This window comes from Acipenser ruthenus, chromosome 6 (genome assembly GCF_902713425.1).
Source record: "Acipenser ruthenus chromosome 6, fAciRut3.2 maternal haplotype, whole genome shotgun sequence".
NCBI lineage: Eukaryota > Metazoa > Chordata > Actinopteri > Acipenseriformes > Acipenseridae > Acipenser > Acipenser ruthenus.
This window is the reverse complement of record NC_081194.1, coordinates 49,263,339-49,287,040: the sequence shown is the minus strand read 5'-3', so window position 1 is coordinate 49,287,040 and position 23,702 is coordinate 49,263,339. Positions and strand designations below refer to the sequence as shown.

Genomic DNA, 23,702 nt, shown 5'->3' with positions numbered 1-23,702 from the left:
GATGGGGTCATTCGCAAGACAACCCCAAGCTAAACACGAAAAGATTTTGGGTTTCTAAAAATGTCAATTAGATCCCAAGCCAATGGGGTCGTATTCCTAACACATACAATACATATTTTAAATGATCCATATTATCTCAAATACTGTACAGGATACATCAATAATAATAACAAGCAAAGATGATCAGCGTTCATAAAGATAGGCTTGCTAAAGCATTTTTAGAATGTCTGATTTTTTCTCAGTACTAGCTTGCAGAGTCTAGACTTCAAGGTTACTTAGAAGAGAACCTTGAAGTTAATATGTATTTTTTGCTCACAAATAGACACAATAGGCATCATTGAAACTTGTAATTCTAACATTTTCGTATAACCTGTAGTACTGCAACGGTAAATGCAAAAATGAAATACCACTTAGAAAATAATTGTTTTGCATATTTTTATAACCAGTGCTTTTAGCACCTTTTTCAAATCTGAAAGTCTATGAAAGGGTCACTGCCTGCATAAGATGGGTCTCTTCGATATCGAGAATACCAAACAACACGAAAACGTATTCAGGCGAGGTATCTTTGCTCAATAATAATAATACAAAAATGTATGCCAAACACTGTAAAGGGTAAATTATGCTACTTTCTCTTTAAACACTTTGCCTAACTAAGCTGAAATACTGAATTCACATTTTGCTTTTTAAATGTATATATATGGTAAAAATTTCATAGAATGCTGTATAAGAATCAAAAGGATTATTTTTTAAATGCTAAATCTTCTTTTTTGAAACCTACTAACTTATCCTTAGCACACTCTCATTAAGGTACGTTTTACTGTCAGTTTATTTGTGCAAAAAAGATGAGAATTACAAAGGGCAAGGTTAAACCTTGGGCAATCAGCAGTGTTAATTAACAGGGACAGAGAAGCGAAGCTTTATGGAGCATGGAGTAACAAAAATAATGGAACAATGATGATATTCAGTAGCCCTTGTATCATATTAATCAGCAATAGAGCAAATCAGAAATGTTCCTAGATTGCAGAAAACACAAGTGTACAGTAGCATTAAAAATATAAACATAACAAGATATAATCAACTGTGTGACATGTTTGAATATTTTATACACAACTATGCATTTTAAAAAGCATACATGTTACTAAAACAAAACATCATACACACTACATAGCTGATTATATAATAGGCTTGCCAACACACTTTTTGCATTTAATAATGCTATACAGTATACTGTTACCACTTTTGACAGAATCTGATATTTTTTTGTTTAATTTAAAATGACGTCATAATATTCCTTAACTGTTGCAACAGCTATTCATAAGTACATCAACATTCTATCAACAGTTTTTCAATTGCCCCCATTATTATCATACTCAGGATAAAATGCATTGCATCAAAATTCAGTTAGTCCTCACAATACTGAGCACCTTTTCATGTACAAAGATTCAAAAGATATGTCTCATACAGTATAATTGTCTTCAATTTCCCTAGATACACGGCAATAACACAATTGCTTTAGGGAAGCTGCTTAAAAAACATACTTGTATTGTAACTGTACAGTCTCAAGTACTTGTTTCATTTCCACTGTGTCCCTAAATATACCTTTACTGTTTAGTAAAGGTATATTTAGGGACACAGTGAATAGGCTGCTACGGTTAAGCTGCCAAGATTTTTTTTATTTAGCTTTCATATTTTCAGTTCACCTGTAATATGGCTAGAATTCCAGATTTTATGTTTTAACTATTACTTATTTGTGGATTATGATGCAGTTTACTATATTTACATTTATTCACTATAGGTACAGCACACACTGAGCTGTTTTGTGATATGTGCAGTACCTCATCAAAAAAAAAAAAAAAAAAAAGATTTTTGGTCAATACCAGAGTGGATGAGTTTTTAAAATAAACACAATAACTTCTGAAAAAGTTCTCATCTGATGTGTCTTCAGTGATTTTTCTACATTCAATTATCAATAAAGTTTTATTTTAAAACAGGTAGAGGTAGAGTCGATTGCACACAGAAATACCATAATTAGTGTGTACAGTAATTAAACACTAAAATAAAATAAAAATAAAAACTGAGATGCAAAAAAATAATTATAAACATGAGGTAACCTACACTTAGGCCGTATTTCAAGTTCAAAGTTTAACCCATTAAACAATTTGAGAGTTTTAAAATGAATAGATCCTTTATGTGCTCCAGTCAACTAAACTTCTTGGTAGTTTAAAACATGCTGTTAATATAAAATAAAACACTCCTTGTGTTCTTTTTTCCCCTCTATATCTCTACTAACACATCCTGTGTATTACTGTCATTCATAATTACTAAAGTTAGGTTACGGATGTAACCCTGGTTCCCTGAAAGAGGGAATAAATAGTCACTGCTCGGAGATCTCACTCTCTTTTGCATCAAACCCGCAAATTTGAGTAATGCGACCTTGCAAGGTTTGTTGGTCGTCTTCTCTTTCAGGGAACCATGGTTACATCTGTAACCTAACGTTCCCTTTCAATTCAAAGACGAACAACAACCATACTTTTGGGAAAGTATATCTAAGCCGTCGCAAGGGAGTATGAGCAGACAGCATATGTGTGAGCGTGCAACCTCAAGGACCTTTGTGCCTAAAGAATGAATAGAAGGATCTTCCACATTAAGTTGGTAGAACCTGGTGAATGTCTGAGGAGTCGCAGTACAAATATCAGTCAATGAGGCACCGCTAAAGAGGGCCCATGACGAAGCCACACCTCTGGTAGAGTGCGCAGGCCACCTTACCATTTGAGGGTAGGCCGGCATTAGTATACGCAGTCGAGGCCGTGTCCACAATCCAATGGGACAGCCGTTGCTTAGGGAGGGCATGGCCTCGGGTCCTTTCACCATGGCAGATGAAGAGCTGGTCAGACTGACGCAGTGCTCTCATTCTACAACAAATTGTTATTTTAAAAGAGTCGATCATACAATTGGAAGAGGTTAGTTAAACCTACCTTACTTACCTGGTTGTGAGAAGCAAAAGAGGGTGAGATCTCCACAGAGAGACTATTTAATACTTCGGTGAGGCGGGACCGAGGATGTCATTCCACGGAGGGGCCTATCGGCAGCTTTGTTATAAAATGCTCAGTGAATACCAGACCTGTGGCAGGCATATCCCAAAAGTATGGTTGTTGGTCATCTTTGAATTGAAAGGGAACCTTGTATTTCTAGACTCATAACCAATTGTAATTATCCAAAACATAAGTTATACCAAGTATGGGGCCTCCTTTTGAGGCATTCAAAAGTATTTGGATGCAAAGTAATAAGGAAATTATTATCATACAAGGCCACAGTGAACCTATGCAGCTTTCAGTAGAGAAATGCCATTAGTGATATTATGTTGGGTAAGATCACTATTAACATGTCCTCCTACTTTTAGTTTGCAGAATTTATTTCTAGGAGGGGATGAATTTTATGAAGCTTAATAGGTAATGCCCAGCATGGTTCTAACCGTGGGCATCTCAAGAAACCAACTACACTAAAAAACGTTTAATTAAATCTCCAATTTAAATATTTATAATATTCAAACTTAGATCAATGACGTTTTCATTAGTTTACATCAACGGAAACTGTTAGCGTTCATACCGGTCTAAATGTAAACATGATGCACCCTATCTCTTTCACACTTGGTAGTACATCTTGTAAATTAAAACACAAAGGGCCTTTTTTCACCAAGTTGCACAAATCAAAATTGTTTTGCTCTTGCTTTTTGAACTTATCTCTATGGGGAAAATGTCTCACACAACTAGTTGTCTGAAAAGGTGACTCAAGTTTCATGGATTTAATTAATGACTTGATCTTGCCAGTCAGTAAACAGGACATGCATATCAATGTAATTACACTGCAATAACCATGTAATTACCAATATGTGCTGCTTTATTGTGTAATTACCTGGACGTGGCCTTGATAATAACATGTTATTACTGTATGTAATTACATAGTTATATTACAATGTTTTTTTAATAATTATGTATGCCCCATAATAAAAATTCTACCATGGTTTTATTTTTCTTTTTTCAATGTTAGTACAATACAAGGACAGCAACACCTTGAATGTAGAAGAGATTGTACTCAGTTGTGAATCCAGTTATATTTTTTGTCTAAACACCATCTGGTGCATATCTGCCCCTACTTCACCCACATATGGGTACCTATGACTCAAAGGACCTTGGCACATTGGTTCAAGCACTTCAAATTTGAAAAGAAATTGCTGTCTCAGAGATGCTTGGAGTGCACATATATGTGGTTCATCATCTGAACGCTTATATTATTGATCCCCTGTGGTGACCAGTTAATTCAGGTTTCATTACATTCTGAGCCTTCGGGTTCGGGTTATTTTTAAAAACAGGCATGTCTGAAATCTGCTCGATACTATTGTTAGAGGCTAATCCTTGCAAGACATCAGAGGACGAAATTGATATTTCTCTTTCCTTATTCTGTTTTTCTTTATACTGTTAAGAAAGCTTTATTTCAAGATGTGTACTATGTTCTTACACAACACATCAGTGTTTTGATTAAAGCTGAAATCTTAGTTTAATGAAATTCAGAACAAAAGAAAAGGCTTTTCAGTTCATCATAGCAATAATAACTACTATTAAAATGGGGGGGCGTTCAAGGATCTCTCTCTCTCTCTCTCTCTCTCTCTCTCTCTCTCTCTCTCTCTCTCTCTCTCTCTCTCTCTCTCTCTCTCTCTCTCTCTCTCTCTATATATATATATATATATATATATATATATATATATATATTCCTGAATGCCCCCTCTCTCCATTTTTGTAGTTATCTACAATTGGAAGCCAGCTATAAGCTATTTGTTTTGTATGTAAATAGGGAGACAGTCTCTCTGCTAGATTTGTATATGTATGGTTATTAAGATGGCCCAAAAAATTGCAACAGAGGATATGATGAAGAGGAGAACCCTCGACAACATTTTGGAATTAGCAAAGCATTCTGTAGATATGCATGTGTAAATGTAAAGTGTCAGGTAAATGCTGTTTAAATACTTTGGTTATAGCGTGTTTTGAAACACAGGGAAATTCTGACACATTACACAAACCCACACCATTGGTTGTTTTAAAAATAAAGAGCTGCTTACACTGTTTCTCTTTTTGTAATGCAAAGCTTATAATTAGCCTTTTTTTTAATTGGTGAGATTCAGCACTGTATTTTATAATTTCATGACAAAAACTGCAAAAAACGAAATTGTGTAAAAGCAGATGTACTGCACATATCATGCATTTTTAAAAGTGTTTTCTTATTGAATTAGATTACATTGTACTTAAGGTCTGTTTTTATATTACCATCTCTCAGGAATTCTAAACCATTACTTTGACACTGACTTCAGTTGGTAACAGAATACACTGTATTAAGAATTATATTTCAACTGTCAGCATGTTTTTTCCACATTTCCCATTCGCACTGCTGGCTGGATATGTTTTCCCAGTTGGTTTCTTCTGATTGACAGTGTTGCTATGGTACATTACACACTGCACTGAGATGACTGAATATAGAATAACTCTGCAGCAAATAGATATGGACCACACACAACTAAAATGAATTTAATTAAAGCATATGTTAGGTTCAAATTTTGTGAATCATTATTATTACATAGCATGTAAAAGAAAACACATTATTTACTGTAACATTAAACAATTTGGTTAAATTAACAAGCGTTAATATGCACAGTATTGTAATCAAATGAAACCACATTGCAGAAAGTTAAAGATCAATTGGCCAAAAGGTTACAATTGTGTGACATTAGTTGTTAAGCAATTATGCAAAATATTTGTATTGTTTACTGGCTCAACCAGACTAGTGACATTTTAGTATTACAATGTACAACCTTAGACACAGTGGTTAAAGTGTGGTGGTGACAAGTGGGTTTAACTACAGATATTCCGTATGCCTCTTCCATGTGACTTTAAATGTATTTACATATTACATAGCTTTCACACTAGCAGATGGCACTTGAATATTTTAAGCAATAAAATTTGGCTGTACAGCTACCTCATATAATCACAAATACAGCATACCAGTTCAGGTAATGATGTCTAATAAGGGTAGATACTGCATTCCAAATAAGAATCTGAGGCTAGAAAACTTAGTACGTAATAAACAAGCCCATCGGCTCTGAGAATATCTTCAATCCATAGAAATCATAGGCAGTAATGAATACTCTAAGAAGATAAGGCATTGAACCACTTTGACTCAATCAACACAGTCCCAAAAGAGATATTTAGTAAGGGGCTGCAGTAAAAAATAAAAAATAAATTAAATCAGCAATCAAGGGAGGTACGAAGACAGCTCGAAAATAAAACTTCAATCTTCAATCTAACACACAATTTAGGAAATCTTAAGAGTCCTTAAACATTTAATGAACTGATTTTTGGGGCATTGATTGCCCCCAAAATTTAAGGAGGACCAGTGGTATACTTCGTAGCAGGAAAGGGGATTTTAAAACCTTTGTTAGTACTGGTACTTGAGGTGTGCCGATTCATCCATTCGCACGGTGAAACATGATATTTTTCTTGTTGATACGATTATCGATACAGTGACCCCTGTATCAGTACACTACTATACTTTTTATGTGGTGGTCTGCAGACAGTGATGTTCATGCATAGATTTAATTTTAGTGTCTGAATTGAAAACCAGAGAATAAAATGTATTAGTAATAACTCAAGCAGCCTCGCCCCAACTTTCCAATCAGTGTGTTGAAAGGATGTTTTTGTCAAGCCCGCAAGAAGCGAACCGAAGAGCTAAGCGGAGACGGGTTATATTTTTCATCATCACAGTTAATTTAATGATGGAAGGCAACACGGCTAAATTTGACCTCTGTGCTGGCATGTTTAAAATAAACAGTGTGGCCTCAATGTAGGGTGGTCAAATTACATTTTAGATACCACAGTATTAAAAAAAAAAATGTGTATCACTTCACACTTACTGTGTTTCTTGTATTGAACCTCCCACACAATGAAATCTTTCAGGAACCGTCTTCCAGTCCTTTGACATTTTGACCATGCTACCTGCATCAAGAACTCCATATCCGAAGAGGTGGTTGAACTCCAAACCCACTCCATTTCTACGCCATTGGTGAACCTCATCGTGCAGCTGATTCCTTTTGGATGTTAACACTGCCAAGTGCTGCATATCACGCCAGGTTAGATTTGGGCTGTAAATGTGAGTAAAGAAAAAGAAAATGAAAAGTTAAAAAAGAACATTTATAAAAATATGCAGGAAACATACAGCCTGGGTCCTTTATTAGGACACATCTACCCGATCGAAATTGCCATCACCCTGGCATGTTTTCCTAGTATACCCTGGATCCCTTGATTACTCTGGAAGGCCTAACGCATTCCGTATTTGACTGAAGCATCATTGCGGTTCAAGTCCACCCAACAATGCTGCACATACCCTGATGGAGAGCTACTTTTGAGATGATAATGCACCAATCCACTGTGTCAGAATGGTTTGAGGAACATGACAGAGACATCAGGCATCTTCCTTGGCCAATTAACTTGAATGACACCAATTCTTGAAATATTAAAGACTGGATAAATTAACATCCCTTGAGAGAACCTCCAGCACCTTGTGCTACATTGTGTTAAGGCTTTGATCAGGGCAAACGCTGGCCAAACACGACCTAGCCATAAAGTGGCTAGGCTGTATATGTCCTAAAATACATAAGTTCCACTTGTCATTTTAATTTCTTTACAGTAACAATGTGCCATAGTATTGCTTTTCTATTGATTCAATGTAGTATTATTAATATTTGACCATGTATAGATTAGGTTGACAAAATTAAGTATCACAGTTACCCAGTGTACACCCAGAATAATACAATAATTATACTTTTCCGCTACTCTGAGTCATATATATTACTGATTTAAGAACATAAGAACATAAGAAAGTTTACAAACGGGAGGAGGCCATTCAGCCCATCTTGCTCGTTTGGTTGTTAGTAGCTTATTGATCCCAGAATCTCAACAAGCAGCTTCTTGAAGGATCCCAGGGTGTCAGCTTCAACAACATTACTGGGGAGTTGGTTCCAGACCCTCACAATTCTCTGTGTAAAAAAGTGCCTCCTATTTTCTGTTCTGAATGCCCCTGTCTTCTTGTCTTTTTGTCTTCTTGGCTGTAGCTTTCCAAGTCAGTAACTGCATGAATATAATAATTTAATTTAAATCACTAGATCATTTCAGGATGTTGCCTTTTTGTTTACGTTTAAACACATAAACACAGGCAGTGACTTTACATGGATTGATAGAGGATATTTTTTATTTAAAAAAAATATATATAAAATAACCATCCATTAAAAACAAACATTACGTTTATGTTTAAGTTTATGTTTAAGTTAAAATTAAGTTTATAAATGAAAAGTTAATCTGTAGTACAGTTTGCTTAGTATATGATCGTGTCTTTTCGTGCATTCTGGCATCACAGTATGTATGCATTCTACAAGGAATCTAAATACTGGAAAAATAAACATCAATGCTGATGGGCATTAAATGAAGTTAGTTTCTTATTTGAGAGCCATCACCAAGATTGACGTTGCCTAGCATAGTACTCACCTGGTTAGGCTCTGATGTGCTTTATCAACAAACATAATAATATGGGTTCAAAGCTACAATATGGTACTACTGTTTCACACACAGCTATGCCAGGTCAACATTACTTATACCTTTGTGTGAATCTATTTTCTGGCTTTCATGTATGCAGTTGCAATGGCAACTTGCAATAAGTTACAGATGTAGAACCCATTTTTTTGGATTCTGCATTTATTAACCTGCAACTGCACTGAAATCGCTGTAACATTGTGACATTACACTCCACACAAACACATAATGTTGTTACACTGCAGATTGCAAAACATGGCTTGTAAACTCTCTAATGAGAACTCTCTTTAATTTTTTCATGTTATGACTCCAGGTTAAACTCCAGGGTGTGCATTGACATGAATAATTTAACTACTCTGTGATTGGCGTCTGAGGCATGCAATAATTTACAATAATGAACACCCTGGAGTGGCTGAATTATTGCTTAAATAGAGCATGCTTAACGCAGCTGTGAAGGTTTTAAAGGCCTTAATGGATATCACACAGTCTGAGCTTGTAGTCATGTAGCTTTCCATGTGCACAATATCGCAGTTCCGTTTATTTTGTTGCGAAACCAAAGATGGAAGTATTGTACATAACCTCAAATCAGACAATCTGTTGCATTTTGATTTATGTTATGTCAAACTCTACGCTTCAGAAACCTTTCAATATTTTTACTGCATAAGTGACAAAGATTGTCTTAAAAGCCACTGATTGGTTTCAACATATCATGAGTTCAACTTATGCTTTTATAAACAAACACATGATGATTTCTGCTTTCAATATGATTAAATATTTTCATAACCTGCAGTTCAATTTTCTGCCTAGATACAAATGATACCTATGACTTGAATAACGCTGATTGATTATGCTTGTTAATACCATAAGGGCGCTGGCAAGTGTTTATTGGTTGATTGGAAAATTCCACTTCTGATATGTTTAGTATTAAAAATGCATGTAACAGGTGTTCGGGGCTCAGAAATTACACCAGTCCTTTAACTCGGGTTTTTTTTTATTATTATTTTATATTGGATGGTCTACATTCGGATCTGAAGCTCAACTAAGTTCTGTGGCTCATTTATGAGTTATATGACTCATGATGAATAAAATATGTAAACCTGCCACCCACGGCTGGTGGGATAGTATAACTGTCCTTTTTAATGTATACATAACATCTTTAGTCTTCATAAACAGATGAACAAGAACCTGAAGCAGCTTAAGAACCAGGTCTTTCCTACATACAATAAATACTTAGTAGTAGATACACTGCTAGGCATTAATATGGGAAAGTATCATTTTACTGACATCAGACATAGTTGTATACCATCACTAATTGTAAGGATTTTGTACTGCCTTGCCGGTTGCCTGTGAAAAGATTTAGTGTGTGTTTTTTTTCTTTTTCACTTGGGACAGTTAAGCGCAGTGATCATACCGGGATGCATTTTTTTCCATCTAAAGCTTACAGCCATATACCTACCCAATTTAACCTATACATGACAGTAAATGTCGCTCATCTGCATTTATCAATCAATCTGCTGCTTCACTGCATCACTACTCTGCATCCTACACACATAAGGTAAGAACAATGATAAACTGGGGGTGGCCAGTGCTCTTTTTTTTTTTTTGCATCTCGTGGGTGGCAACATCTATTGTAGACTGCAAAGTTTTTTTGTTTCCTTTCAAGTGAACCAAAACCAAAGTGCATATTTGAGGGAACAGAAAATTAGGAACACTTGTACATTTATTAAAAACATTTCTGTACCTCACAAGACTATTTTGTTATGCAGATGTAATCCATGCCATGCATTCTGTGATATATAGAAACTGAATGTTACAATACAAATGGCACATGCTTGTTTCGCAATGCACAGTCTCATAAGTGTACAGACATTGCACCTATTTCCACCCAAAAATTCCCTCAAGATATTAGAGCTGGTAATCTTTGAGGATTAGTCACCTATAACCCAGAACAATTGAAAGACCAATCCCCCTTTAACACTCTGCCTTTAGTGGATGTAAGTAATACCACACAGAATAAATCGGGTATTTCTTACATGCACTCAGGTGGTTTAAACTCCTAAGCTTTAAAAAGTCACCAGGATGTGATGACTGAAACAGAAAATGATGCAAAGTGAATCTAAATAATACATAGAATATATAAGATCACTTAGGTATTTCATACCCATACCAAGTTGCTTTTTAAGATGGAAAAGCAAAAAAAAAAGCACAGAAATACTGACTTTGCGATTCATTATTTCAGTAAATATTGTGGTAGAAGACAACACAACTTATAATGGGTATTAGGTGGGCATATATTAGTGGCTACAGTCTTGCTGCTAATGTCTAGCTGCTGATCCTGTGTGCCATTTTGAAACATCACTTTTTAGCTATAATTATATTGTAATTGTGTACATACTTAGCTTCCAAAGCCAAAGCAAACACCCCGGCAGCTTCTGGCGCAGCAGCAGATGTTCCAGAATGACGCAGTGTGCAGTTTCCATACAAATCGGTTGTAGCCTTCAACAACATCAAAACATATATAGAATAAATCAGTGAATAAGAGAAGACAAACCAAATACATTCATTATTTAAATTGTGGCATTTACATTACCATCTGTTCTTTCAGTCTTTCTTTTTTTTTGTTAATAAGACTGCTTTAGAGTAATTTATTGAGTGAGCCAAACATGCATGCTCCTGCTATTACAGTACGTGGAGCAGTACTTTATAAATTACTTTCCTAAGCAAAGTAAATAGCTCAGAAAGCAAAACATTACAATAATTAAATTAGGGGAGCACCTTTTTTTTCCAAATTACTGGAAACACTTATTAGGCTAATGTTTTCAATATGGGCTTATAAGGTAACAATCTTTTTAAATATGCAAATGCTATTTTAAAATTGCGTGGGCCCCTGTTCCTTTAACTCTTGCCTGATGATTATGCAACAATTACATTACATTTATTGATCCTTACATTTTTCTCAACCTAACTAGCCCCATTAAGACCACTGCATATCAGATCTGAATTTAACATACTGCACATTCATTTAACAAAATTTTTTGCACCTATTACATCAAGTCCATAATTGCTGAAAGATATAAAAGGATAATGTGTGATGGCCTAAAGCAGATATTAGTGTTCAATTGAACTAATTGGTGGTGGATCTTTAGATTACTAAAATATGGCACTTTGTATACCAAAGTTATTAAAACAACCTCTAATAGGGATGTGAGTCCCCTATGTATACTGCATTTGGTAGTTTTTAGTCATACAGCAGACCTCAAAATTAAAGAAATTGAACTATTGACATAACAGAAATATAGCCAAACTTAGACCAATTATTTCCGTATCTGATGCCGAGAGACTAATGCATGCCTTTGTTTCATCTAGAATTGATTATTGTAATGCACTTTTTTTCTGATGTCCCGAAATGTGTGGTATCCCTCATGCAGCTCAGAATACCGCAGCCAGAATTCTGACCAGGAAAAGTAAACATATTACCCCTGTTTTGGCCTCTTTACACTGGCTCCCTGTGCAGTATAGAATTGATTTTAAGATTTTGCTGTTAACTTACAAGGCCCTGAATGGATTAGCACCTAGTTATTTGCAGGAGTTACTGACCCCGTATCTTCCAAACCGCACTCTGAGATCACAGGATGCGGGGCTGCTGGTTATTCCTAAAGTCAACAAAAGCAACACGGGAGGTAGGGCTTTTTGTAGAGCGCCTAAATTATGGAATGCTCTGCCTTTGTTTGTCAGGGAAGCTGGGACCGTTACAGTTTTCAAGTCAAGACTAAAAACACACTTTTATAAAATGGCTTTCTTACCTTAGTGGGTTTTAATATAACTTTAAAATTGCTGCTTTTGTATTATTATGTGTATACTGTTATTTAAATGGTCTGACTGTGGCAGTTGGATGTGTGACATGCTATACAAATTTATTTTTTTCTGCTATGTACTGTATAGTACTTTGCAATACTTTTGTATAAAGTGCAATAAATAAATACATTATATATATATATATTGTGATGATGTGTATGTACCAAACATTAATTTGGAGGCTTTAGGACCCTGGGGATAGCCACACACATTGTATGATAACAAATGTAACAATTGCTTAATTGTATAATTAATGGGCATATGCTGATCAGATGCAAGTGATCAAGTTGGGGTTAAAAAGGTTTCAGTTTGTGTGTTCAAGGAGAAGGGTTGAAGTGGTGAGAGGGGAAAAACTGAACAGTGGAAAAGTGTGTTGGACAAAGAAAGATTTTCTGATAACGAAACAAAGGTACAGGTTTTTGACAACGAACTTCTGGACGGTGATTTGGATTAGGTGATTTGTGGAATTAGTTTAAACAGAGGAACAGGCTTACCCTGCCCTGCATTAGATAGCACTACTGTTAACCAGTTTAGTTAGCGCCTGAAGAAGGGCTAGGTTTTGTTTTGTGTTTTTGTTTGTTTGAAATATCAGTTTGCTAATAAACGTACGCCACGGCGTTTAAAGAGCACTTCCATTGTATCGTGTGTAATTAAAGTGACAGACACCTATTTGAAAGAACAACACAGTCTCCGGCTGAAAAGGTCAAAATACGTCACAATATATATATATATATATACAATTAAATATAGATTATAACTGAATATGAAGTCAACATCAATTGATATTATAGTTCATATTTCTGTCTGTAGTTCATATTTTTGTCCATGTTCAGTGTGCAATATGTTACTATATTTTGGAGAACAGACTTTGCTGATTATATTTAATGTTTACTTCAAGAAATCAATTGCAGTAAATTTTAACAAGTGCTAGCAATTTTCCAACATCACAGCCACATCTACATAGAGTATGTAGGTTGGCTGCAAGAAACAGGAGGCTTGATCAATTCTGTTGTTTTCCTCAGTCTATTATAAATCAAAACAGCACATTAGAAGTGAACACAGTGAAAGTATAAACCAAGGACACTTTAAAAGACTACTTTTTAAAGTCCCAATGTTGTACATAACATCCTGAAAGCATAATCCAGTTCTAACAAAATACATTAAAATTAGCTGCTACAAAAAATGTGTATAAATGCTTTTCTTAAAAAATAATGATTTACCGTATCCAAGGAACCATGTAAATAAATATTAATGTGGCATTCACTGCACTATTTACTTAACAATACGAAAGATGCAAGAACAGCTGATTGTGTTGGTGTTAATCAAATTATCTTCTGATCCTTAGTACAGCGGGTCAAGGGAGAGGATTTGATTTTTAGTAACAGTTCTGAAGCCTTGATGGTCCAAACATGTAAATGCAAACACCATTAAGAGCCATAAATGGACATAATTTATTATCAAAATGGTAGTGCCTTGGGTAATATTTCAACATTGTCATCGTGATGTACTTTTGCCTAGGCATCTCTAACAGCCACAAGATTATTTTAAAGATATAGTAATTATAGTATCCTACAATTACTGAAGCATGATGTGTCTGTTCAATAGAACATAGAGTGATCACATTTCTCATTGTTTTGTAGAATGCATGTGTTTTTCAGGGGGTTTAAAGTTTCTGGCCATGGGCTGTGAACATTTTTTAACCCTAGGAATTAAGGCAGATGGATTTGGGCAGTAAGCATTCCAACAAAAATGACACAATTGAAAGCTTATTAAAAAGTCGTATTTTTAGTAGCTTTAATTAAAAAAAAATGTTTTAAAGACATACAATAATTATTATTTTGGTGTAACATGGTTCCTAATGAAAACGAAAAGCACTCTCCTACAAATAACTAGAAGATGCAACTTCTCATAAATTATTAGTTTGTGAATTTAGTGCTCACATGGTTATGGTGCCTGCAGTCAAAATGGGAACAGCTGCTCAAAGCTCTGTAAACACACCTCAATCCAGGTCTGCTTTTCAGTCCTGGGCCTCTCTCAAGAAAATATGTGGTTGGTTTTGGGATGTGGATTAATGCCCACTAGGGGATAATATGGTCACTAAAGTCATTTCACTTGTGATCTCTAGGTATAAGGTGTGAATTAACCAACTGAGTGGGACCTTCTGAGAAAGGGATAAACATGGCCGCCCAATGCACGGGCTTGATGCAAACCCATCACCTTGGGTTCCTTAGTCCCAGATCTTTAGCACTTTACAAAAGATCCAGGCTTGCTGGCATGACCCGTTCGTATATTTTGCTTTGTATGCATTACCTAATTTAAGCCACATAGTTCAGTCTTATACTCCTCTTACCCTCCTTACTAAACATACTCCAAGATTAAGACCAGCAACTGTACATGACAGAGACACATATTTGCAAGTTTGACACTACCCTGTTCCACTACAAACTGAAAAAAGTTTCCATTGAAAGATTATTGCAGTCTAGTGATACTGTACTGTAATAAATTATATATAGATCACATTACAGATGCAAACATATAGTTCTGCTGTTAGGATTTGACAGTACATTAACAATAGCGTTTGCCATTATTGTACATTATATCATCAGTGAGCAGCTGAAGCATAAGCAGTAATTGTCAATTTGAGAATTGCTTGAAACAAAAGAACATCTGCTGCTTTTTGTAAAGAAAAAACAGACACAATAATATCTCCACCCACCACACCAGCTTCAGGGTTCCTCTTTCTTCCATTGCTAAATGTAGAAGCCAGGGTGGAAGAACAGCTTTCATCGTAAAGGGCTGTGCGGCCGTCATTGATTGCTGAATTGATAGAGATGGTCCACATGCTAGATGCATAGCCGTCACAGTTGCAATCATCGTAACTGCCTCCATCTCCAGAAGCCCAGACATAAATGCTTCCCTTACCGCCTCTGCCCTGTGAGGGATAATGAATCTGTCAAGTTAAATTATTCCCTTTGGTGCAAATGTATTGCCCATCAGTCAAGGTGTCCCAGGAAAGGTGAGAATTGTTTACTGCGATATTTATATCAAGCTTGCAGTGGACCTTTTTTTTGATTGCTAACCTTGTTCGGCTAGATTGGTCGTTAATCACTAGATTTCACAGGGCCTAATTTGGAAAGAATAACAAACTTGCACTCTATGCTTTACCTTGCTGTGTTGACTTTTCCGTTTACTTTATTTGTGCAGAACAATTCAACCTTGACTTTAGGAGGTGAAAAAAAAGAATTTCTATTTAGCTCTGTTTCTGTAATTCTCAAAGTTTTGAATGCAGGTAAGGCAATGATTGAATGTACATTATGTCATTAAGCCATTCACATTTGAAGGGCACTATTCACAAACCTTTATTTCTTGAAACAGTGGATCATTTTGAAGGTACTTTTTCTTTTAAATTTAGGCACTTTGTACATGGTATTAATCTTCATTTATATCTTTAATCATGCTGATATGAACGGTTCAATTATGAAGGACCCTTACCAGTACCTTGCATCTATGAAAAAGCAAATACATTTTCATGGTAATTCCTTACAGAACAACTTGGGAAGAAACAGCAAAACAGATTTACCTGTAACATTCTAGCAGTGGAATTATGCTCAATAGATTGTTTTGCAATTGTCAATCTTGGGAAAATTAGATAAGCTAAAATAATCAGTTTAGTCCCTTTCAATATTTTCCAGTAATTTCAATGATCACAGTACATAAATATTCTTGAGGTAAATAAGGCAGCTCATCTCTAGTCAGTATTGCTTATTAAAATATCAGCTTTAATTTACATAAGCCTAGACTCTGTGGAAGCCAAAAGGCACAGACGTGTAGAGCAGCAGTATAGTATATTATTATTATTATTATTATTATTATTTATTTATTTATTTATTTATTTGGGAGGGAGGCAATAACAACATTAATAAAACAAATAGCAGGTATGAAAAACACATTTAAAAATCATTATAATACTAAGAATATCCGTAGACTTACCTTTCTTTTTTCAATGCGATGGGTGGGCCTGTTTCTGTGAGCAGTTATTTTAAAATTTGAGTTTTAAAGAACGGTTCTAGTTTACTTTTCATTAACACAAATTTATTGAGCGGGGAAAAAATGGACAGTTTTATTTTTAAATTGATAATTACAGCAGAAATGGATTTTTGAATTAATAATCTGTGAAGTTACACCCATGAGGTACCAGCACGAATGACCAGCTATAATCTTTATTTATAAAACTGAATGTTTGGATGGTCCATGCTGATTGGCTGTTGAGGATTTTATACCATGCATAATAGTAAAATGCACAGCAGAATTAATTTTTGCCAAAGCACAGTTCAATTAATAAATTATCAATACACATCAACATATAAAACTTGCAATACATATACATTGTTTTAAAAAATGAGTGACATTCCTGTCATCACATTTTATCTTTTTGGAGGCATGACAGTGTACAAGTGCATTGAATTACAAGAAGCAAAACCTCTGTTGGAAAAAAAAAGTAAGAGACACAAAGATTTAACAAGTCAACAACTTAATGAAATCAAAGAAAACAAAAATGCTTGGTCTAACGGTCTGCTACAATATGCTTCAGTGCATAATTCGGCTGGTCAAGAGTACTCAATTTTGTTATGTTAGCCTCCGTGCTGGTCTCAATCGCTCTGTAAACAGTGCTGACATAAACCACAATGAATGTTAGTTACCAAGCATTTAAAAATGCCAATAAAGTATTTTTCTATTAGCTTCTCCAGATCAGCAATAGTAATGTGTGGATAGTGAACTTTGTCTTTGCCTCCTTTTCTATATCTTTTCATTATCAACAAAAATACATGATTGGCATTTTTAAATGCTTGGACACTAACAAGGCTAAAATTGTGGGTTATGTCAGCTCTGTTTACAGAGCGATTGAGACCAGCATGGAGGCTTCATTCATTTTAATTAATTACAATAAATGGAAACGTTGAAAACCTCCAGTTTAATGTTTACAACAAATATACTGCTTCGCTTTGTGTATCCAACCCAGCTGCAGCCGTACGTTAATGCAACACAATGCACGTCCTGTTGTGTGTTACTTTGCAAGCTGCACGTGAGCGCAATACATGAAAACTCCCTAATAACGAATACATTTTAAAACTATATATGATGGAGAATGGTAGCATTATCTCCCCATGAAACTCCAATGAAGTACTGTTCTCTTCTTGTAACCGACTTTGCAATTTGCAATTAGTTTTTCTTTTTCTTTTTACTTAAAAAAAGGGCATTAACTGAAACAACTGTAAGTAACTTTACAGTAGGTAAACCCATTTGATTTCACGAGAGTACAACACACCTTATTCACACCATCTGCCATCGCTTGTAAGGTCAACTCCCGTGGTCCGTCCACAGTTTTGCCATCATCAGTTGGCCCCCAACTGGCACTGTAGATGTCGATAATTTGAGGCATGTGACTTATTGATGAAGCTTCTATTATATCCGTCATAAAAGGCTGGTCCAACATTCGAATACCTGTAAGAATGAATCATCACATGCTGTATTTTAAAAACAAGTTCAGAAAAACATTGAAAAAAACATGCACTTGTCCATGTTTTAAGTAACTGTCCATGATTTAAGTAAGTTACAAAAAACCTGGCTTATTGAGGACAGCGAAAAGAAAATAAATTCAAATGTGTTATTATTTTGTGATCTTGACCACATTTTTATTTGTTTCCATGTCCCTAATGAGTTACAGTATTATTATTATTATTATTTTTTTTTTTACAAAAACAGTGTTTATTTCTGCTTTTATTCCTTCTGAAAAGTGATATGACTGGTACTTTCCAATTTTGGGAATTTTGATGTGTTCAGAGATCCTAAGAACTTTTAAAATCAAATCAAAGCACAGAGAGAATCACCTTTCACCTCCAATGCACCAAAAAAGCAGTGAACTGTACCATGAACACAAAATAAATATTTAGTTCGGGAGTCCTTACTGTGTTTTTTGTTTCGGGGATGTACTATTACAAAACCCCTCTAACTCTAGGGAAAGTCATCTATCTACTAAGCCACCATTATGCAAGCATGTTAAATGAATTAATCTCTAGCTTGTAAGTTTAACATCATACTGTTTTTTATAGTACCTTATATAAGTAGTTTGCCTGACAGAACACTGAAAAATAAGATAAAGCTCACTGCATCTATAAGTTCTGTTTTGATCTCAGCTGTCACATAGCCAGCTGAGATTCAAGCTCTCAGTGCTGTCTTTATGTGGGAGAAGTAGTGCATCAGTATTCAAACAGCATTTTTAAGTCTTTTGGCGGCTTATGATTTAATACTTAATACAACTGAAAAAAAAACCTTGCATCTGTCCCTATAAAATAGTGAATGAAAACCTTTCATGTGTGCTGGATATTAATAGCTTAGAGGTAGGCACCTTTCTAATCCTCTAAAAATTAAACCACATGCCACCTAATTAAAATAAAATGTACTTATCACAACAGAAATATATTTATCCTACAGTATGTGTGTGGATGAGCAACTTTATTTTCCATTATATACACCTGTGTTAATTTGAAGAACCTCTAACAAAAAAAAAAAAAAAAAACCTGCAAGTCTATTGTCTTTTGACATAGCACTGCAGTTTACACAGCAATGTTCTGATTCACTTTGTGTAGGACCAGCCTTTATGTAAACATTGTGGACTATCAAGTCCTGTTACCTGTAGGTCAAGATTGAAGCTATTTTATCTTTAACACCATTTACATCATAACTGTGGAAAATAGCCACAAACATTCTGCAGTCAAATTCAGGTAAGGGGTATAGAAGACAGGTATATTTAAAATTACAATAGTAGTCACAAAATACATCTTCTCTACAATTCTCTCTTGATGTTGGTTTTTTAATGATCATTTTATACAGAGACTCAAACCTGCTGACGTGAAATAGCTCTGTGCACATCCTTCCCTCCAATTACTTTAATAAACAAACTCCCAAAGGACTAATTGAGTGCTGGTTCATTTCTGCTTCTAACAGCATTTACCCATTCTGTACACACAATGAGAACACATTCCTCTTGCTTTGTTCCCTAGCCAGTCTGAGACTGACCACACAAATTAAACTCTGAAGCAATATATCAGTGTCAAATGAATACTTGTATGTTTGAAGGCCATAGTTAGGCTTGCTACTATTCGATTTAGATTTTTTTGCCAAATCAACGGTTAATATCGACTTTTATTTTAGAAAGAATTTACCGTTTTTTTTCAATTCAGGCAGAGAATGGGTGAAATCGACCTTTATGCTTTAAAAGAAAACAAAAAAACTTTTTATGCCATTGAAAAACATCTTATTTAGCGAAACCCCTTTATAATATTCAACATGCAACAAAACCATGGTTACCAACATTCAAATTACATGGCCTAAAACATGTCAAAGAATGGTTTACCTGCAACTTTTGAGCTGTACGCCACTCCTACGCCACAGATGTTGTTATTGGCTGCTGCAGAAACTTCACCAGCACATCTAGTTCCATGGCTATAAACAATCAAGAGGTGAAAATTAGAGGAAAGGGGTACAGTTCTATGCATCCATATTTTTATTGGAAGTTGTATTAAATACAACTATTATCTTAACCTAGGCTAAACACAAACTACCCACTATTCACAAAATAAAACACAATTAACAATCAGAAATAACTTTTGAATCAGACTGACTGAGAAGTGACCATTAACTGCTGGGAATAGACAGTTTTTTAGATCAAGTGTTCTAAAAAGATTAAAAATCTTTTCCTAGTAGGTACAGCAATATCCTTTTTGTTACTGTGAATGTCCCTCACAGCAAGCATCTATTGGCAAATGACAATTTTGCCAATGATTATTTAGAATTATTGCTTAGTTAATATTAATATTATTATCAATAATAATATCAGCCAATCATGAAAGCAGAGATACAACTACACAACAACAATCAATCATTAAAAAAAAAAACTCACTTTACATAGCGGTACAGAATGATTGATGCCCTTCAATGAAATAGATTTTCAGAACTCGTTGTACATGTGCCATTGGTTCAGTATATATCTTTTTGCTATTGATTCAGCTCATACAGAAGTGTGACAGGCCGGTCAGAAAAAATTATTTATCGTGAAACTCAGAGGTTATTGTGAGTGAGTGTGGTATTGTATTGTAGATGTTTTATTTTGTTTTTTACATTGTCTTTCAATTCTTTATTCACAAACCATTACATTTCCCTAAAACTAAAATATTTAGACACTCTATTATTTTATATAATATCCTTTTAGCCACTTAATAACAGCAGCCTCAATAAACACTTACTGCACTTACTCACATATCATGTACATTTCCCTAATGTTGCATTTCTTACATGTTTCATATTTTATTATTTGTGTTCTATTTGATTCTCTGTTGATGTCATATCATATGATTACAGTGGCTCTCAAAAGTATTCACCCCCCTTGGACTTTTCCACATTTTATTGTGTTACAACATGGAATCAAAATTGATTTAATAAGGAGTTTTTACCACTGATCAACACAAAAAAAGTCCATGATGTCAAAGTGAAAAATAAAATCTACAAATTGTTCTAAATTAATTACAAATATAAAACAGAAAATAATTGATTGCATAAGTATTCACCCCCTTTGCTATGACACACCTAAATAAGCTCTGGTGCCACCAACTGTCTTTAGAAGTCACATAATTAGTTGAATGGAGTCCACCTGTGTACAATTAAGGTGTGTCACATGATTTCAGGTTAAATACACCTGTCTCTGGGAGGTCCCACAGTTGGTTAGTACATTTCCTAACAAAAACTACATCATGAAGATGAAGGAACATACAAAGCACATCCGGAACAAGGTTCTTCAAAAGCACCAATCAGGGGTAGAATATAAAAACATTTCCAAGGCATTGAATATCCCCCGGAGCACAGTAAAATCCATTATTAAGAAATGGAGAGAATATGGCACAACTATGAATCTGTCTAGAACAGGCCGTCCTCAAACACTGAGTATCCGGGCGAGCAGGGCACTAGTCAGGGAGGCCACCAAGAGGCCTATGGCAACTCTAAAGGAGTTACAGTCTTCCACGGCTGAGCTGGGAGACACTGTGCATACTGCAACAATAGCCCGGGTGCTTCACAAAACTGGCCTTTATGGGAGAGTGGCAAAAAGAAAGCCATTGTTGAAAAAAACTCACATCAAATCTCAGCTAGAGTTTGCCAGAAGGCATGTGGAAGACTCTGAGACCAAGTGGAAGAAGATTCTATGAGATTCTATAGAGCTTTTTGGCCTCAACGCTAAGCGCTATGTTTGGTGCAAGCCTAACACCGCACATCATCCTTAGAACACCATCCCTACCGTGAAGCATGATGGTGGCAGCATCATGCTATGGGGATGCTTCTCTGCGTCAGGATCTGAAAAGCTCGTGAAGATAAGAGTGCAAAATGGATGCAGCAAAGTACAGAGAAATCCTGGAGGAAAACCTGCTGAAGTCTGCAAGAGACCTCAGGACTTGGGAGAAGATTCATCTTCCAGCAGGACAATGACCCCAAACATACAGTCAAAGCCACACTGGAGTGGCTTAAAAACAAAAAGGTCAATGTCCTGGAGTGGCCCAGTCAAAGCCCGGACCTCAATCCAATTGAGAATATGTGGAAAGAGTTGAAAATTGCTGTTCACCAAAGGTCCCCATCCAACTTGATGGAGCTTGAGCAATTTTGCAAAGAATGGGCAAAAATTGCAGTGTCCAGATGTGCAAAGCTGGTAGAGACTTATCCAAATAGACTCATGGCTGTAATTGCTGCCAAAGTTGTCTCTACCAAATATTGACTCAAGGGGGTGAATACGTATGCAATCAATTATTTTCTGTTTTGTATTTGTAATTAATTTAGAACAATTTGTAGATTTTATTTTTCACTTTGACATTATGGACTTTTTTGTGCTGATCAGTGGCAAAAACTCCTAATTAAATCCATTTTGATTCCATGTTGTAACACAATAAAATGTGGAAAAGTCCAAGGGGGGTGAATACTTTTGAGAGCCACTGTATTTATCATGCACAGTATCTATTCTTACTAACTTGCTTCCTAAAAAAATGGCTTTGGAACAAACCACTTAAAGCTGATTTCATAGGTGAGGTTGGGAAGTACGTTAATGTTACCAGGGCTTACATACACAATGCTTCACCAGACTTCAATACACTACATAAACACCCTTCAGAAATGCGTCTTTTCAGAAGTGCATTTTGCTGGAATAGTCAGTAAGGAAATAATCATGATCTAAGCAGAAACAACAGCACATAATTATGCTAGACACACAAAATAGTATATTAAATAGGTAAGCAATGAAATATTAAGAACATCTAAATGATACCCCTTTAACTGTTTAACACTGTCTCTAGTGTAAGGGGTTGATTTGATCAACCTAAACCCAGGTTTTAAAGTACCAGGGACCTATTCTTATTTTAAGGGGTAATCCATGGATAACCACATACAGGTAGTTGATGCAATCCAGGTTGCATTCACTCGTGCTGCAAAATGCTGTGCTTTAAGAAACCTAGCTTATCCCAGTGGGGTATAAGTTGATCAAATAAGCCCTCTCTACCAGTACACTCACCATGCTAGGGTTAAGTTCCACGATTCAAACCCATGCCCATCTGTATCACAAAAGAGTGTCCTAATAATTAAATCATATTGTATGTTTATTACTGCTTTTATTTTCCACTATATTTATTTTCTCTTTACAGCCAATTCACGATTTCAATTCTTGGCATGAATGCATTAGGCTAAGGCGGTAAGGTCTGAAAGGTGCTGAAAAAGCATCCTGTGCTTTGAAACCACTAAGAAAAACATTTTAATTTCAACCTTCAAGCTACTGTAAGGTACATCTGCATCCAAACTTCCAGTCTAAAACCCCAGCTAATGTATTGTTTGGAGTTCTGCCAGCTGACCACATTTTTGAGTAACTCTAATTGTTTTGGAAAGGCTGGTATTCATAAAAAATCAGACCAGACCCTGGAGCCACTGCCATCCGCTGCCGGCGTCAGTCGCATTTGGTAAACTCCACAAATATTTTAACTGACCCTGACTAAGTGCTGCTGCTGGTTACTAGGGTGATTGCCTCCTCCCAGCTTCTGCTAACATTCTATTGGTTTGCCTTTTGTTGTGTGTAACTTCCCAGTCTACCTAGGTTAACTAACAATAGTGCTTCTACAAGAGTTACCTTGATGC

General features: G+C 35.6%; 1 protein-coding gene across 1 annotated transcript in view; it reads right to left on the bottom strand.

Annotated features, from left to right (window-relative positions):
* LOC117410462 (neuroendocrine convertase 2-like) overlaps positions 1–23,702 on the bottom strand; it is a 69,018-nt gene that overhangs the window by 2,205 nt on the left and 43,111 nt on the right. The window contains exons 7-11 of the mRNA XM_059025457.1: positions 19,900–19,988; positions 17,812–17,987; positions 15,202–15,417; positions 11,026–11,126; positions 6,959–7,186 (exon numbers count right to left, since the gene is read on the bottom strand). Of these exons, the coding sequence (XP_058881440.1) occupies positions 6,959–7,186; positions 11,026–11,126; positions 15,202–15,417; positions 17,812–17,987; positions 19,900–19,988 (810 nt within the window). The remainder of the gene's footprint in view (positions 1–6,958; positions 7,187–11,025; positions 11,127–15,201; positions 15,418–17,811; positions 17,988–19,899; positions 19,989–23,702) is intronic.